This window comes from Ursus arctos, unplaced genomic scaffold (genome assembly GCF_023065955.2).
Source record: "Ursus arctos isolate Adak ecotype North America unplaced genomic scaffold, UrsArc2.0 scaffold_26, whole genome shotgun sequence".
Taxonomy (NCBI): Eukaryota; Metazoa; Chordata; class Mammalia; order Carnivora; family Ursidae; genus Ursus; species Ursus arctos.
This window is the reverse complement of record NW_026622941.1, coordinates 17,939,542-17,956,741: the sequence shown is the minus strand read 5'-3', so window position 1 is coordinate 17,956,741 and position 17,200 is coordinate 17,939,542. Positions and strand designations below refer to the sequence as shown.

Below are 17,200 nucleotides of genomic sequence, written 5' to 3'. Positions count from 1 at the left end.
GTGGAGCATGTGACCCTTGATCTTTGGGTTGCGAGTGTGAGCCCCACACTGGGTGCAGAGATTACTTAAAAAAATAAAAAAAAACAAAAAAAGGAAACCAAAGACAGAATGGGAGAATGTATCTGCAATACATATATATGACAAAGAACTTGAATCCAAAATATATAAAAAACATATATAATAAAAGACAAGCCATTTAAAAAAATAACAGGAAAAGGCTTAAATAGGCACTTCCCCAAAACAGGAAATTCAAATAGCCGTAAGCACATGAAAATGTGCTCAACCTCATTTCTCATCAGGGAAGTAAAAATTAAAGCCAAAATGAGATACCACTACAAACCTACCAGAATGGCTAAAATTAAAAGATTGATAATACCAAGATATAGAGCAACTAAAACTCTAAATTCACTGCTGGTGGGAATGTAAAATGATACAACCAATTTGGATAAGAGTTGTAGTTTACAAAGCTAAAAATGCCCTATTCTATGAACCTGGTAATTCCACTCATAGTTAAACAGCCAAGAGAAGTTAAGTTAAATAAAATACTACAGCCAGAACGACTGAAATCATAATACGTGCAGGGGAGAATAGAGGACAGAAAAATAGACTGGGAAGGGAATTATGAAATTCCGTTTTACTGAGAATATTTTTGATCAGGGTGGTGATGATACAGGTGCACACATCACAGGTGCATACACACATATGAAACAATCGTTAAACTGTTCAACACTTAAGTATACTTTAGACACTTTATTGTACAGTAACTAAAAATTTTTTTTCAAAAAAAGAGAATCCCTCAAACATCATCACCTCACAACCTTCTCTCTATAGTTGACTCCAATTTACTTTCTACTACTCCTTCCCAGTCATTATAGTACTTTTAATTGATCCCTAACCCGTTTCCAGAGAACCTTTCATAAGTCACTATTAAATCATTTAAAACATTTCATTATTTATATCTATTTAAATCTGTATACATCTGAAAACATGTTAAGTTCCCTGAGGCCTGGCTTTCTTATTCACCTTGCTTCCAAGGTGCCTAGCACACTGCCATGTACTTGAGATATCAATAAATGTTTTCTGGTTTTAAATGATTCCTATGGGGACGTCTGGGTGGCTCAGCTGGTTAAGCATCTGCCTTCAGCTCAGGTCATGATCCCAGCGTCCTGGGATAGAGTCCCAAATCAGGCTCCTTGCTCAGCAGGGAGCCTGCTTCTCCCTCTACCTGCTGCTCCCCCTGCTTGTACTCTTTCTGTTATATAAATAAATAAAATCTTTTTAAATAAATGATTCCTATGACTTATAGAACAATGTTTCACTAAATCATTCCCCTTAACTTTTGTCTTTTAAAGACAATTTCTTTCCCTCTCTCCAATGGGAATCTTCTAAGTTTCTAAAAAGAGGATTTGGGAGAAAAATGCATCTGACAGGCTTTGAAATGAATCTGCACATCATATCAACTGGCAGCACTGCTGCCCTAAAAAAAAAAAAAAGTATGGAAATACACACAATGAGAAAGTAAATGATTCTTCTACTTTAACAATAAGCTCTTAAATTTATTGGCTACACATTGTACAGCTCTGTGAGGTAACTATTCTTACCAACTACATGTTAGATGGGAAGTTTAAAAACTGTTCCAGATCACACACTTCAAGCATCTACCAGGGCCAGAATCTAAGGTATGACCACAGGAAAGACTAGGGTGTTAAAGTTATATAAGACCCACATGCCAACAGAAAGCTCAATGAAACCATTTAGTTAAAAAAGAATAAAGAAGGGTGCCTAGATGGCTCAGTCAGTAGAGCATGCAAATCTTGATCTCAGTGTCATGAGTTCAAGGCCCACATTGGGCATAGAGCTTGCTTAAAAAATAAAATAAAATTAAGTTTAAAGATTTAAAAATAAATAAATATTAAAAATAAATTTTAAAAGAAACAAAAAGAAACCCAAACAGTTAAACATATGAAAAGATGTCCAAACTTCCTCATAATGAAAGAAAAGCAAATTCAAACTACATTAGGATGCAATTTCTCATCTATCAGATTGGCAAAAATCCACAAGTTTGACAACACCTTCTTAGCAAGGCTACTGAGACGGCAGATGCTCTAACAATGATGATGAGGACACAACCCCCAGAGAGGACAATTTGGTAACATTTACCAAAATCACCAATACTTATATAGCCATTGACCCACCCTCTCGTATCATTTTTGGGAATTTTTCCTGGATATATAATTATACATGTACAAAATGACATATGGTCAAAGATTTATCACTGCAGCACTATTTTAAAGAGCCAAAGACTAAAAACAACCCAAGTGTCTATACAAGTTTGGTTAAATAAACTGAAAGAACATTCTCTATGAACAAATACAGAAAGATCTCTAGCATAAAGTAAGTTAAAGAAACAAGGTACACATACAAAGATATTAACAGTGGGGGAAATTTGGTATACAGTATAAGGGAACTCTGTAATCTTTGTAATAGTACTATAAATGTATAAATAAAAAGGTCAGGGGTGCCTGGGTGGCTCAGTCAGTTAAGCGTCTGCCTTTGGCTCGGGTCATGATCCTGGGGTCCTGGGATCGAGCCTCATGTCTGGCTCCCTGTTCAGTGGGGAGCCTGCTTCTCCCTCTCCCTCTGCCCCTCCCCGCCAGTCATGCTCTTCTCCCTCTCTCTCAAATAAATAAATAAAATCTTTAAAATGAAATAAAATAAAAAGATCATTTTAAAAAATAAGGTATAGACAGTATATGGTTTACTAGATTATGTGTAAGAAAGGAGAATGAAACTACGTATTTACCTGCTTACACTTTCATAAAGAAATACGAGAAGAATTCACTAGAAATTAATAGTGATATATATTTGACGAAGAAGGAACAAGAAAAGAAAAAAGGGAGCAAAATTTCTCAATGTAAACTATTATTTTAACTTGTTAAAGATTGTCTTTCCAAAAAAAGCTGAGTAATTTTTAAAAAGCAGCTCCACAAGAATTATTTCCTTCTCTAATGAAACCCAAGGGAAGTTTCTGGCACAGTATTTACATACCAGTAGATTAAGGATTTAACAACTATTAAACTTCTCTGAACACAAACTTTTAACCTCTATGGTATATGTTTTCCATAATTAAAAACCAAAATATTTTGTTTAATTTTTAATGAAGATAAATAGAAAAATGGTTTTTACAGACACTTGCTCCTCATACAATTGCTCAGAACACATCTGACAGTAACTTACAACAAAGCTCAGTAATATGACCTCAAAACTGAGTGAAAACAATCAAATCCCTCAATGTTGTACAATTTCACTTTTTTGTATAATAATCAGTTGTTTGCTAATAAAAAGACTGAAACCTATGACAGTGAGAAAACACAGAGCACAAGGTATTAAAAGTCACCAATTTTAAAGACATGCATTCAAATTGGTCTATTCATTAGCTATTTTGAAGACCTTACGCTCAGTTACTTTTTTCTGTTCTCCAAATTTTAAGAATTGGATTAAATTATCTTTATCTCCATCTATTTTTTAAACTCCATGTAACCACAGGGATGTCAAAACAAGTGTTTCTTTTAAACATTTTAAGAAGGGCAAAAGTATGCCCATTAAGAAATACATCAACTAGAAGTTAAAACAACTCACATATGCTTACTTACCTTGAAAGGTTTGTCTCCACTATGTGTCAGCATATGCCTCTGTAACCAACTCTGACTGGTTGACGGAGTGTTATATACTTTACAACCTTTCCATAAGCAAACAAATACCTGTTAAAAGAAGAGCCATAATAATTTTCATCACTTATTTCAACAGTTTTATTCCTCGTAAATTCAAATGAACATGTTGCAAGTCTTTAACTGACAAAAAGAGCCATTAATGTATGAATCAATCAAAATGCTTAAACTTTTTGAATTTCCAGTATGAAAGGCATGGCTTTAACCTTTCCCCTCAAGGCTGCTGTCCAATTCCTTCAATGGGGACTGACAAACCAATCCCAAGGTGTCATTGAGAAGGAAATATATTTCCTAAGGAACCAGGACTACACACCATTATTTTGATATTTACTACATGAGGGAAAAGCATGTATTAATTATAAATATCAGGAAAATATAAAGGTATAAAGAACAATGAAAATAAATCAAAATAATCAAATATTAATTTTTGAAGATGAACTTCAAAAAATAAGCAATTAAATTAGCAAATGAAAAATTTCTGCTCTTGATTCCTTATTCTTACATGCATACTAATTCTTATTTTTACAATGTTCTATTCATTAAAAAATATTTCCAATTATCTTGATTATGAAGCAAAACCTAATACAAAATGTCAAATTAATACAGTTGCAAAAGCAATGGGCATGAACTGCTCTATCATCATTGACAGATCCACATTCTTGGATTCACATAACTGAGTATAACTGGGTTTGAAAAGTATGAATCTAACAACTAACAATCTAATCTTTATCATCTTCCTACTAATGAGGTATCAGTTTTCTAACATTCTATTTCCATCAAACTGAACATTGAAAACTGTCCCCCAACATCAGTGAAAGTATGAATCCACGGTAATCATAACCTTCAAAGAGTCATTTATAGGCTCTGCTCTTTTCTAAGGTAAGAGCAATTATAAATAGAGCAACATTTCGAAGACTTTAATGTACTACATGTAGAACAGAATAAACTTATACACAGAACTGAAGAAACAATCATTCAACAGTTTAAAATAAACTATTTTTTAAAGCCTAGAAAAATCAACAGTCTACAATAAATGAATTTTTACGGAAAACCAAAACCATTTTATATCAGATAGGTCTAACAAGGCAATACTGCTTTTGCTATTTGACACAACTGTTATCACATATCCCGATTCCTGTACAGATTGGCTAATTTCTTTTAGTTAAAGAAATCATAACATTTCCTCCTTCATACTTCAAATCCCTGACCCTAGTGTATGTTTATAAAATGATTCCTGAAGTTCCAAGAATTAAAAGCTACTTTGTAAATGAAAGCAAAAAAAAAAAAAAAAAGTTCTTAAAACTACACATATTATGTTGTGGAAATTAATTTAATAATGTTTAATAATCACATGCAGATGATTAGTGCTATCTATCAATTTCCTGACTCAAGACTACTAGATTCTAAGTCTTAAATATTCAATTTAAGCTATAAACAGGAATCAGAGGTTGGTTTAAAATTCTCTCACAAGCCATACCACATAAAGAAAAATGCCTTAAAGCAAGTAATTGGAAACAAAATTACATCATTTATGTAATAATTTTTATAACAGTGAAGAATTCTGCTGTCTTAGCTCTTAAGTAACCACTGTGCTGAGTTACTCTCAAAGAAACAATTAAGGTAAATACTTAAAAACTGCCCCTACCTAACATTAGCCAACCACTGCATTTGAGAGCAACAGCAATCTCTGATTTCTAATTTTTTCCCCTAGGAAGAAACATGAATATGGAGACAATGGCAGACTGTAATTCCACCAGATAATAGCCTTCACTATGTGTAGGTATGGTCTAGACTCTAAATGGAATAATGTCTAGTAACATTATTAGAGCAACACCTTCAGGTTCAAAGAAAACCATAACCTTCAACATAACAAATTTTATAGGAAATGAAGTAAGTGTAAAGAGACCAAAGCTAACTATGTTTAGCTATAACGGGGTGAAATATTTGGAAAATAATTCCTGGGGGCGGGGGTAGGGGAAGAGGAAACACTAAAGTTGCACAAAGACAAAAGAGGCACCAGAACTCCACACCAAGGATCCATAAAAACCACAAAACTATTTAAAAGCTGAATTTCTTTTCCTAATCTATGGTAGGAAGACACTTTGATTTAAAAAAAAAAAAAAGTTCAAAATCTGACAAAAGGGTCTTTCTTCAAACTTGGGAGTTTTTAGATGCACAGTATGTGAAAAATGTTTTCATACCCAATTTTCAGAAACTTTCTCATTGTAAAAATTAACCATGAAAACCAACCAAACACCACAGGAATCCAATCCAAATGTGAAAGGAATTATTCAAGAATAAAATCTGTCATGGTTCCTCTATAGTATCTTAAAATGAATTAAGATCTAGCTATATTGATTAGAATACTGAGGTACAGAGTTTCGTAGTGTAGTCTCTCATGATAGATTTATATAAGGCTTATTATTACATGTAACAGAAATAGGGGCGCCTGGGTGGCTCAGCTGGTTAAGCATCCGACTCTGATTTTGGCTCAGGTCATGATCTCAGGGTGGTAAGATTGAGCCCTGGGGTCCGGCTCTGCGCTCAGCATGGAGTCTGCTTGAGAGATTCTCTCCCCCTTCCCTCTGCCCCTCCCCCTGCTTGTGCTCTTTCTCTCAAATAAATAAAATCTTAAAAAAAAAAAAGTAATAGAAATAGCACAAAAGTAAATGACCTGAATTCTACCCAGTTTTCACACTTTGCAGTGATATGCTGGAAGAATACTTATCTAAACCTCTATTTCCTTTCTCATCAACACTGTGAGCACACATTTGCTAACTCCAAAATACAATGAAAATGCAAGATTATATATTATATATTTTCTCAGAAGGACTATTTAACAGAAAAATTGGGTTTATATTAGACACTGGCGGTCCCTTCTCAAAATAATGGCCACCAAATTTTTTTGCCAGACTGTCTTAAAAAAAAAAAAACAAAAATTACACAGTTATTAAAAGAATATTTCTGGACTACCAAAGAATCTTCAAATTTATAATGACCTAACCTAAAAGATACAGAGGTCTAAAATTTCAATGTTACAGGGAGGTTTGGGCTTTCTGTCGATAAGTCCTCTGGAAAAACTTCCTCATTACTGTCAGAATAGGTCAATTTTACCTTAGGGGAACTCCTCCAAAATGCCCCAAATGAAAAAGATTGGTACAAACCTGGGAACCAAGGGTAGTGTAACTCTCCTTCACTTTCATCAATTTATTTGACCAAATGGACCAGGGTATTTTTCTGTCTGTATTCCTGGCTTACACCTTTGACAGCTTGTGTGACAGTATAAAGATACATGCACTTAAACCTATCTGGTAACATTTCACACTTGAAAGTGTACAAATGAATCCAACAAAATTTTAAGTAAACTGTAAAATCTACTGCAAAAGAATACAATGCAACATGACAATCTAAGTATGCATAAAGAAAATTCAGTTAGTAAGGTAAATTACAATCAGCCAAGTATATTCTGGGTAGAGCCAGTAGGCAATATAATTTATATGCAGGGGTGGGGAAAGGAACTGGTTTACCAAGGAATTAGATTCCTTTTGCAGTAAAATGATACAAAAAGATTATAGATAAAGCAAAAGATACACCATCTAAAGTCAGGAAGGGGTTGGATGATTTCATGGATCCCTTAAGCTTTAATATTTCTTAGAAAAAACCCAGCTCACCCTTTTACAAAATGTGAACAAACAGAAGAGAAACAAAGTACTTTTACCTGTAATTTTGTCTCAAATCAGTTTGCTCTTCCAAGATCTAAAATGACAGCTATAATTTTGTATCCTATTATTTTTAGCCACATTAAATGAACACTTTCAATTTTCTGTTCAAAGATATTTAATAAAACAGAGGGCAAAGATATTTAATAGAATACTCAAATTACAAGAATTAAGTATTTCTCCTTTATTACAAAAGACATGACCAATTTCATGTTGTGTTCAGGAGATACCAGATGGGCAATCAAAACTCAAAGTGACCTCCTAATGATTTCACTTCCTAATAGCATTCCAATTTAACACTGAGTGCCTACAAATGTCATTTTATATAGCATATAAAGGTAACAGACCTCATTCAAGTCTCTGAATATCATCCCTCCCCCCCAAATTTCCCTTGGACCCTCGGCCCTCAAACACCGAAGAACATATACAAAAATGAACTTAATAAAATGACACATGTACAATAGCTCCTGCATCAAGAAACAAACCGATTTACTTTCAGGCAACTGCTTTTAAAGTGAGAAATAGTTAAAACAGAAAGAAAAGAACACTAATAGATATTACTGAAATCCTACAAGACGAAGTTTCCCACCTACCAAGACTTCAGTGTATATTAATAGGCACTGGATTTTGAAATTTGATTAGTAAAATAGCTCAGTCTAGTTTTTGAAATCCAGTCATGCATGGAAGTATGGACCCAAGAACACAACTCTACTATGCCTAACAAAAAAAGGTCAACTTTTTTTTTTTTTTGCTTCTTTGTTTTTATATTTTTAAATAGGAGCAAACACTTTCATAAGTAATAAGGTACATTTGGGATGCTGGAGTGGCACGGTTGGTTAAGTGTCTGACTCTTGGTTTTGGCTCAGGTAGTGATCTCAGGGTCGTGAGATCGAGTCCATCAGCAGGCTCTGGGCTCAGCATTTAAATGGTTAGTTTAGCTTTTGAAATAGAAGAATCTACCCACTATGATATATGAAAAGGTCAGGAAAAGCTAAAGTCTACCCAATTTCAGCCTCTATATATAATTACAGTCCATGTGACATGGCAACATAAAAAAGCTTAAAGGGGTGGAAAGAAGTTTCTAAACTGTAACATGATGGTTTTATTTTCCCAGGGTGACAATTAGAACGGGATGAAAAAAAGAACAGGAATTAATATAGTATTTAGACCTTGCTAACTTACTGCTCCAATAAAACTGTCATCTTTTAATAATTAGAAGCATTAAATCCTCTAGAGGTACCAATTTTTTCCTCATTTGCTTCTGTTCCATCAAGACAGTTTAACACGGGGTAGAAAGAAGAGAAAAAAGAAATCTAAAAAAATAAAATTGTCATGAAAATCAGCTGTTTTCCACATACACAAGATATCTAGAACAGTCAAAGTTATGAAGACAGAAAGTAGAATCGTGGTTACTAGGTGTTGGGGAAAGGGAGGATTAGGGAGTTATTGTTGAATGGGTACAGATTTCAGTTTTGAGAAACTAAAACAATTCTAGAGATGGATAGTGATGATAGTTGTACAACGATGTGAATGTACTTAATGCCACTGAACTGTATGCTTAAAAACAGTTATAATTATTTTTTAAAGGTCCCTTCAAAGAGGCCATTAAAAAAAAAAAATGTCCAAACCAACACCCACTCTATTTTAAGTACAAAACCAGATCAAGATTTCCTGTTACATAGTTGTGTATAGTTTTCAAAGTTTCATTCATACTTTCATTCTGAAAGCTTAGTCTATGTACCAATGACTGGTATGTAAAAAATAATTTGTATTTTCTCCTTTCCTCTGATTCTTTAACATTTGTAGTTCAGCAATTAATGTCCTTCAAAGATGAGGCCTCCTTTCTGTGGTCAAAACAGCATTAATCTTAAAATTAGCCAGACAATCTTACAATAAGGTAATTTTATGAATAAGCATCCAATAAATGACATGGGGGCAGGCAAGTTCATTTCAGCAATTTTATACTAACAGAAATATCAAGACTTCATGCCTAGCTCTTTGATATCAATTAAGTAAATATAGCTGCAGTGATTACATGATACATTCAGTCTGCACCTCCATTTTTTCTACAGATCCTTAAAGGGCTAAAAACTCTCATAAGATTGTGTACCAACTCTTCAACATGTAGGATCCAACATTTAGAAATGTGAAATTCTCCCACACCTACTAAGAAGCCCAGTAATCTACATAGTTCATGAGTCTATATGTAATTACTAAGTCGAGTAACTAAAAAAGCATCATCATACCATGGCTCAAAAGGCTACCTTAGTGATATATATCAAGGGACATCAAGCACTGGCTCACAAAAGCCAACTCTGTAATAACTAGGAAACCAACCTGGTTGATAGTTCACACTAAAAATCTGAAATATGTGAGAAGGGAAAAAAGACTATGACAAAAGTAACCTAACCACTGAGCTGGGTTAGAAGGTGAAAATACCATATGATGGGCAAAGTTCATTAATATACCATCTGATGTCAAAATCAAATCTAATAAGACAAATCTTTACTTATCAAATATAAGTAATTAAAAGATTGTTGAGACATTACAACATATTGTGACAATGGCAAAGATTTCTTAAAAGAAATTTCAATGCACAAATACCACCAGTTAAAATGTTAGAGATGCTTATATGGTTGCATGCTTTTTTTGGAAAAAGATGAATAATTCAACCTAAATACCAATGCAACCTTGGAAATAGTTACCCACTCACTTAAACCATAATGATCTTAACCATTTTAATATCAGTATTATCTCAATAGTGGTGGCAGGCTAATAGGAAATTATGTGACCTAAAGATTATCTGTACTTACAATGTGACATTTATTTCTGGAAAATGCACTAAAGTGTGGTAACTATTCAAGACAAACCTGGTAAGGTTGAAAAAAATTATAAGTAACATTATAATACTTTGATCCATTACACTTTGACTCACCTAATTTACTCAGCTTCACCATCCAATAAAAATTATATAAACTGACACAATTAAATGTATTCCTAAAAGGGCATAGGTCAATACTCACTAATCGTAACTTTCTATCTAAGCCAGCTCTGTTAAGATCTGGGAAAAGATGATCAGTTCTCATTCACAAGTAAGAGTGCAAGCTGTCATTTAACAGAACTCTATATATTAATCCTTGTACCAACAGTCTCTCCAGTTAATTTCAGCATCGGGGATAATTTAGGACCATTCTAACAAAAGAAATCCTAGACAGTGCCAACTCCTAAATGTCCTCAACTCAAAACATCAGAAACTTGGAATAGGCTGCATTCATTTATTATATTCCCACTATATTTTAGAAAGTCTAATATTACCACTATATTTTAGAAAATTGAATTTCTTCCTACTGTATTTTAGAAAGTCTAATTTCTTCTAAAGGCAAATTAAAATCCAACACATAATATATTCTCTATTTGATTCCATCAAGTATGTGGGAAATAAACAAAAGAAAAAAATTGTGAAAAAAATAAAGCCTTTGTAAAAACAATCCCCAATTACTTTGAGAAAAAAAGCCTAACTAGCAATTATAAATTAATAAAACTAATGAAAACAGGGAGTGAAAAAAAGAAATGACAAAACCAACCCCTCCTCGCTGACCATCTACATGTATGGAACGGATGTGATCTGCCAGATCTGGACTAGAGTTGAAGCAAGCCTGGCACTGGTCCCAACAACAATTATAGGCAATATTTTTGCTTGAAGAAGTAGTGCTTCCTTGTCCATTCATCATTGCTGGAGTTGAACGCCCACTGGAAATTGTGCTGTCTACATCCATTATAGTACTGCTTATGCTACAAAAGAAGAAAAAAGGCTGTGTTATTCCTAGAAATTCACTAACATGAATATGATCTTATAAATACTTAATTACTACTTGACATTCTGCTCCATACAAAGCATACTAACCATATTTTCTATTAGAAAACAACACTGCTTTGAAACTATTTAGTTGGCAATAAAGTGCAAATCAAGGCAAAAAATGCTAGTACCTCAAAACCAGATACAGGATAATTTAAGCAACTTCTGGCAGACATGAACTCCCCAATACTATAACTTACAGAAAACAAACCAAGCGCACACACACACACACACACACACACACACACACAGCTCAACACATTTCATCCCTTCCATAGTTCTAAGAAGCATAATAAAGTGGGGCGCCTGGGTGGCGCAGTCGTTAAGCGTCTGCCTTCAGCTCAGGGCGTGATCCCAGCATTCTGGGATCGAGCCCCACATCAGGCTTCTCTGCTGGGAGTCTGCTTCTTCCTTTCCCACTCCCCCTACTTGTGTTCCCTCTCTCACTGGCTGTCTCTGTCAATTAAATAAAGTCTTAAAAAAAAAAAAAAAGAAGCATAATAAAGTAACAAGACTAACAGTTTCCAGCTATAAATTGAGAATCAAGAGTGTCTTTACAGTTCCACAAATCACCTGTTAATCCAAAATCTTTTCCTTTATTCACTAATCTGAGGATACAACTGCTTGACACTGCCTACCTCTCTCCATCTCAAAGAAGTTTGGGAAATTGTGCTGTCCTTTCCCTTCTAAATAAAAAAGCAGGGAGCCCTGGGTAGCTCAGTCGGTTAAGTGTCTGCCTTCCGCTCAGGTCATGATCCCAGAGTCCTGGGATGGGAGTCCCGCATCAGGCTCCTTGCTCAGCAGGGAGCCTGCTTCTCCCTCTGCCTGCCGTTCCCCCTGCCTGTGCTCTGACAAATAAATAAAATCTTTAAAAAAATAAATAAATAAGAAGAGCAAAAACTGGGTACAATAAAAGTTTCCCTGATTTTACTGAAGTCCAAATAAAATGTCTTTTCCTGTCCCTTAATTTTTTTAAACTAATCTCAATCCACAAAAAAGGACTGAAAAGCCAATCAATCAATTCTTTTTACTTCTTATTTACTAAACAAAGTATAACATATTACTAACCCTTTTATTACAAAAATCACATACTAGTAGAAATAAAAGTAATAGAAGTAATTCTGAATGCCCAAAATTTCATATCTTAATAAAACGTAACACACTTTTGCCTTCCTTTTAAAAGCAATCAATTTAGGGGCACCTGGCTGGCTCAGTCAACAGAATATGTGACTCGACCTCAGGGCTGTAGGTTCCAGCCGCACCTTGGGTATAGAGATTAATTAAAAGTAAAAGCTTTAGGAATGCCTGGGTGGCTCAGCTGGTTAAGCATCTGCCTTCGGCTCAGGTCATGATCCCAGAGTCCTGGGATTAAGCCCTGCATTGGGCTCCCTGCCCAGCGGGGAGCCTGCTTCTCCCTCTCCCGCTCCCCCTGCTTGTGCGTGTGCATGCTCTGTTAAATAAATAAAATCTTTAAAAAAAAATCTTTAGAGGTGCCTGGGTGGCTCAGTCAGTTAAAATTCAACTTGGCTGAGGTCATGATCTCAGGGCTATGAGATCAAGCACCACAGCAGACTTCACACTAGGCAGAGCCTGCTTGAGGTTCTCTCCTTCTCTCTCTGCCCCTCCCCTCGTGCTCGCTCTCTCTCTCTCTCTAAAAAAATAAATAAATAGAAATAAAATATTTTTTTTAAGTTAAAAGCAATTTGTTAAAAAAATTTTTTTTTAGTATCTTCCTAATACAGAAACTACAGAGAAGTAGCTTCAACCACAGAGGGGTCAACAGTAAGAACGTCCGCAGGCTAAAATCCATCAAAAGCTATGTATCTGCTTACAATTTAAGTAATAAAAATTATGAAAATTATATTAACTTTTATGGGGTATGCTTTCCTACTCCCAAGTCTTTATTACAGAAAATTTCAAAGACACAGAAAAATGTATATAAATCTGAACTTCACAATTTACACTTTGTCCTATCTGCTGTATGTAATCTGTTTTTCTCAATCATCTGCAAGTTGCAAACACGATACTTCAACCATAATTATTTCAGCACATACCTTCTAAAAATAAGAACATTCACCCATAACCACAACCTTATTTGCTCATATGTAAAAGTCAAAATAAATTTAAACTTATTAAGTAAGCTTTTTGTTTTGTTTTTCCCTCCCCCCCTTATTAAGCAAGCTTAACAATGATTTGTGTCTAACATCCTATGTACCCATTTAAAAAAACTAGCAAAAATGTTTTTGTAGGATGCTTCAGACATGAAAAATGTCTCAGATTTCCCTTTAAAGAATATTCATGTAAGTTCATCTGGCTATCTACCAATCAATATATATGTGCTAAATTTAAACTCTAAAACTTCATTCTAAAACTTTGTAATCTTGGGGCACCTGGCTGGCTCAATCAGTAGAGCATGTAACTCTTAATCTCAGGGTTTTAAATTCCAGCCCCACACTGGGTGTAGAGATTAGTTTTTGTCTCCTTTGTAATCTCTATTATACTCTCAAATGCAAATCAGCTCTTGAATACCTGAACATTTATTCCCCTTTTTTCTTTTTTGCAGGAATAAATTGTGAGTATGGCAGTTTTTCTATACTGAAATGCGTATTTTAATTTGAGCCTCAGAAATTTCAGGTTTCATGAGGCCTTTAACCCTGAAATGGTTGGTTACCTATTTTCCTTATTGCTTGTTTCATATATTTTAAAACATTTTAACTATAAAACTCATACTTTTGTAAACCATACTAATTAACTCCAAAGGCAAATAAAATATTAGTAGTTTTAAGTGAACAGCCAACCACACTCAAATTATAAACAATCTTAGGGAAAGAGATAAATCTCAATGACCTATTGTGATACAATCTCTAAGGTACAGCAAAATGCAACACACACACACACACACACACACACACACACACACAGAGAGGCACGCAGGGTAGTAATGCTCTAATTTCCATACCTAGGTCGGGGAGGGAGATAGATATAGACACAGCTATATTCTAAATGCAAAACTTATTTTGAAGGATGCACAAAACACTGTCCATGTTTTTTTGGAGGGAGGAAAAGAGGGTCAGTAGGAGAGAAATTTTCACTATATATACCTTTGTATAATTTTTAATTGCATACCTGTACTGCTTTTATGTAAAAGTCCAAAATTAGTTGAAAATGAAACCAATTTTCTCCTTAAATTGGACAAAGTAAAGGTCAAGAGACTCCTACTTATAATAAATCCAACTGGCAATATACAGTGCTTAATGTACTTTTCCTTATCAATTTTAACATAGAAGGGGAACCTTGTAAGTCCAAATAGCCATACACACTAAACACTGGGCAATCAGTCAATGTGCAATAGCATTCACTTGAAACACAGTACCTCACGTGGCTACAGATCCTCATAAAAAGATGGCATAATGCTGATGTTAAGAGCATGAACTGTGTCTATCATGGGCAACTAAGCTGCAAATGCAGTGGCAAAGGAGGTAAGAGACAGGTCCCAGACCCTAGAAGACTCAAGAGACCTTCATATATGTGCGGCACACCCACAGAGTCTTCCATTCCCTAGCAGGGCCAACTCCTAGGTTCCTCCAACGTCTAGGAAGTGCCCAAATCCTAAGCCTCCAGGCTCCCTTTTGGCCACAAACCCATGCTGGAATCAGTGGTTCTCTCCATTCCTAAGACTGATAAAGGCAACGGTCCTGATGCAGGAGAGCACAGGAGACAAGTTATAGTTAATTTTTATCTTGACAGGATACTGAGCTAGATATAGATGTCATAGAAAAGACTGTCCTCCTCCTTCCTTTAACAGTAAGATATCAAGATGATCTGAACTAGAAGGGGACATTCCTTCCACTTGATCCTGTAATATTCCTAGGATCATACACACACTAAAATTTTTCACTCAGTTAGTTCTCCTTCCTAATGAACACCTAAAGATTCTGTAAAATGTGAACAAAAGCAGCCTAGTATTTGGACGAAAACCGAAGCCAGAAAAAGCACTCTTACTATTCAGAAAATTACAATAATCTAAAGCAGTGCTTCTCAATATTATATGGATTACCTGGAATCTTATTAAATGCAGATACTCTTTTGGTAGATTTGGGGCAGGACCTGAGATATTATATTTTTAGTAAGCATCTACTTGATACTACTGCTACAACAGTGTAAGTAGCAAGACTCCAAAAGAGCTTTTACCATTATTACCCAAGAAATACTGATCAGACTATGTAAGGAAGTGTCTCTCATTGCAAAATGATAAACTAAAGCATACACAAAAACACACTCCCACACGCACACCCTTTGACAACAGACAATCCCTAAGTTTCAAAAAAAAAAAACACACATTGTTAGAAATTCAAATGCAGTATTTAGGGAAGGACATGAGACATTTTCAACATAACATTCCCTTTTTCAAACCTCTTTTCCATGGGCCCTTTTCCTGTTGTTAAGAAACTACCTGGCACGGCAGACTTTTCTACCCCAACATCTAAAGTACGTAGATTTTATGAAAATTATTTCCTCTGAGAATTCAAGGGCCAACTCACTCATACATGTAAGAACAGACCCTTCTTTGAGAACTCAAATTACTGTCAAGCAAAACATCTGTGTGGTGGATTATGACCACAGGTGACAGGGTTGCCAACACTGAAAAGTGAAGAGCAGCTTGCTAGATGACAAGATACAGGAAAAGAGGAAGCAATACATGGATGCTACATTATGATTGAGGACAAGATCACAGTCTTCATGTAACAGAATAAAAAAAGTTCACTGATATGGTTTCAGATTCCACATAGCAAACACTGCAAAAAAAAAAAAAAAATCCCTTGTATCAAACAGCCATACAATTAACTAAAAAGGCTATTAAAATATCCTTCCCTTTCCAACTAAATATCTGTATAAGGCCAGACAGTCTTCACATAGTTCAACCAAACAATTCATTGCAACAGACTGAATGGAGAAGTAGATAGGAAAAACTATTTGTTAAGCTAGATATTAAAGACATTAAATCTAAAACAACATCACTCTTTAATTTTTTTTTTAACTGGAAAAGTTATTCCACATTAAGAAAATATTGTTTAGGGGTGCCTGGCTGGCTCAGGCAGTACAGCATGCGACTCTCGATCTCAGGATCCTGAGTTCAAGCCCCACACTGGGCAGGGACCCTACTTAAAAAAAGAAAGAAAATACTGTTTGTTACATAAAATTGGTTTATTTTTAAATTAATGTTTCTAAAGTTCTGGTCTTAATTTCTGCTCCTGTAATAATAGTGATAAATATAGGGGCGCCTGGGTGGCGCAGTCGTTAAGCGTCTGCCTTTGGCTCAGGGCGTGATCTCGGCGCTCTGGGATCGAGCCCCACATCAGGCTCCTCTGCTGGAAGCCTGCTTCTCCCTCTCCCACTCCCCCTGCTTGTGTTCCCTCTCTCGCTGGCTGTCTCTGTCAAATAAATAAATAAAATCTTAAAAAAAAATAGTGATAAATACAACCCACACAAAAACTCTTTAATTTTTTCAATAACTTTTTTAATAGCTTCACTGAGATCTAAGTTATATTCCTCAATATTTAAGAAAGCAAAAGGGTTTTTAAAAGCAAAATGTTTGAGAACCACTGTTCTGAAGCAAAGCTTAAATGACTCTCTAAAACAGATTGGAAAGAGTATGTTTCTGAGCTGGAATATTTTTATTTTATTCTGAGTGTAATAGCTCAATTTGAAATTGAAGCCGAGGTCCAATGAGTAGAAGCCTTATCGGGAGTCTTCTTTTCAGTTACCTATGAGGAAATTCATTTGTATTGTGGATTTTCCTTGGTATTTTTGGGTCCTTTTCTTCTCCCTGCTCTTAATTTCTAGGTTACTGAAATGTGTAACTTTATTTTTTTTTAAGATTTTATTTATTTGACAGA

The 17,200-nt window shown here is 35.0% G+C and overlaps 1 protein-coding gene across 11 annotated transcripts in view; it reads right to left on the bottom strand.

Annotated features, from left to right (window-relative positions):
- AEBP2 (AE binding protein 2) overlaps window positions 1-17,200 on the bottom strand; it is a 133,898-nt gene that overhangs the window by 100,624 nt on the left and 16,074 nt on the right. For all 11 annotated transcript variants that reach the window (XR_006409848.3, XR_008961506.1, XR_008961508.1 and 8 more), the window contains exons 2-3: window positions 11,032-11,239; window positions 3,654-3,761 (exon numbers count right to left, since the gene is read on the bottom strand). Coding sequence is in view for 1 of the 11 variants with exons in the window: in XM_026502323.4 (XP_026358108.1) it covers window positions 3,654-3,761; window positions 11,032-11,239 (316 nt within the window). In the remaining 10 variants the exon portion in view is untranslated. The remainder of the gene's footprint in view (window positions 1-3,653; window positions 3,762-11,031; window positions 11,240-17,200) is intronic.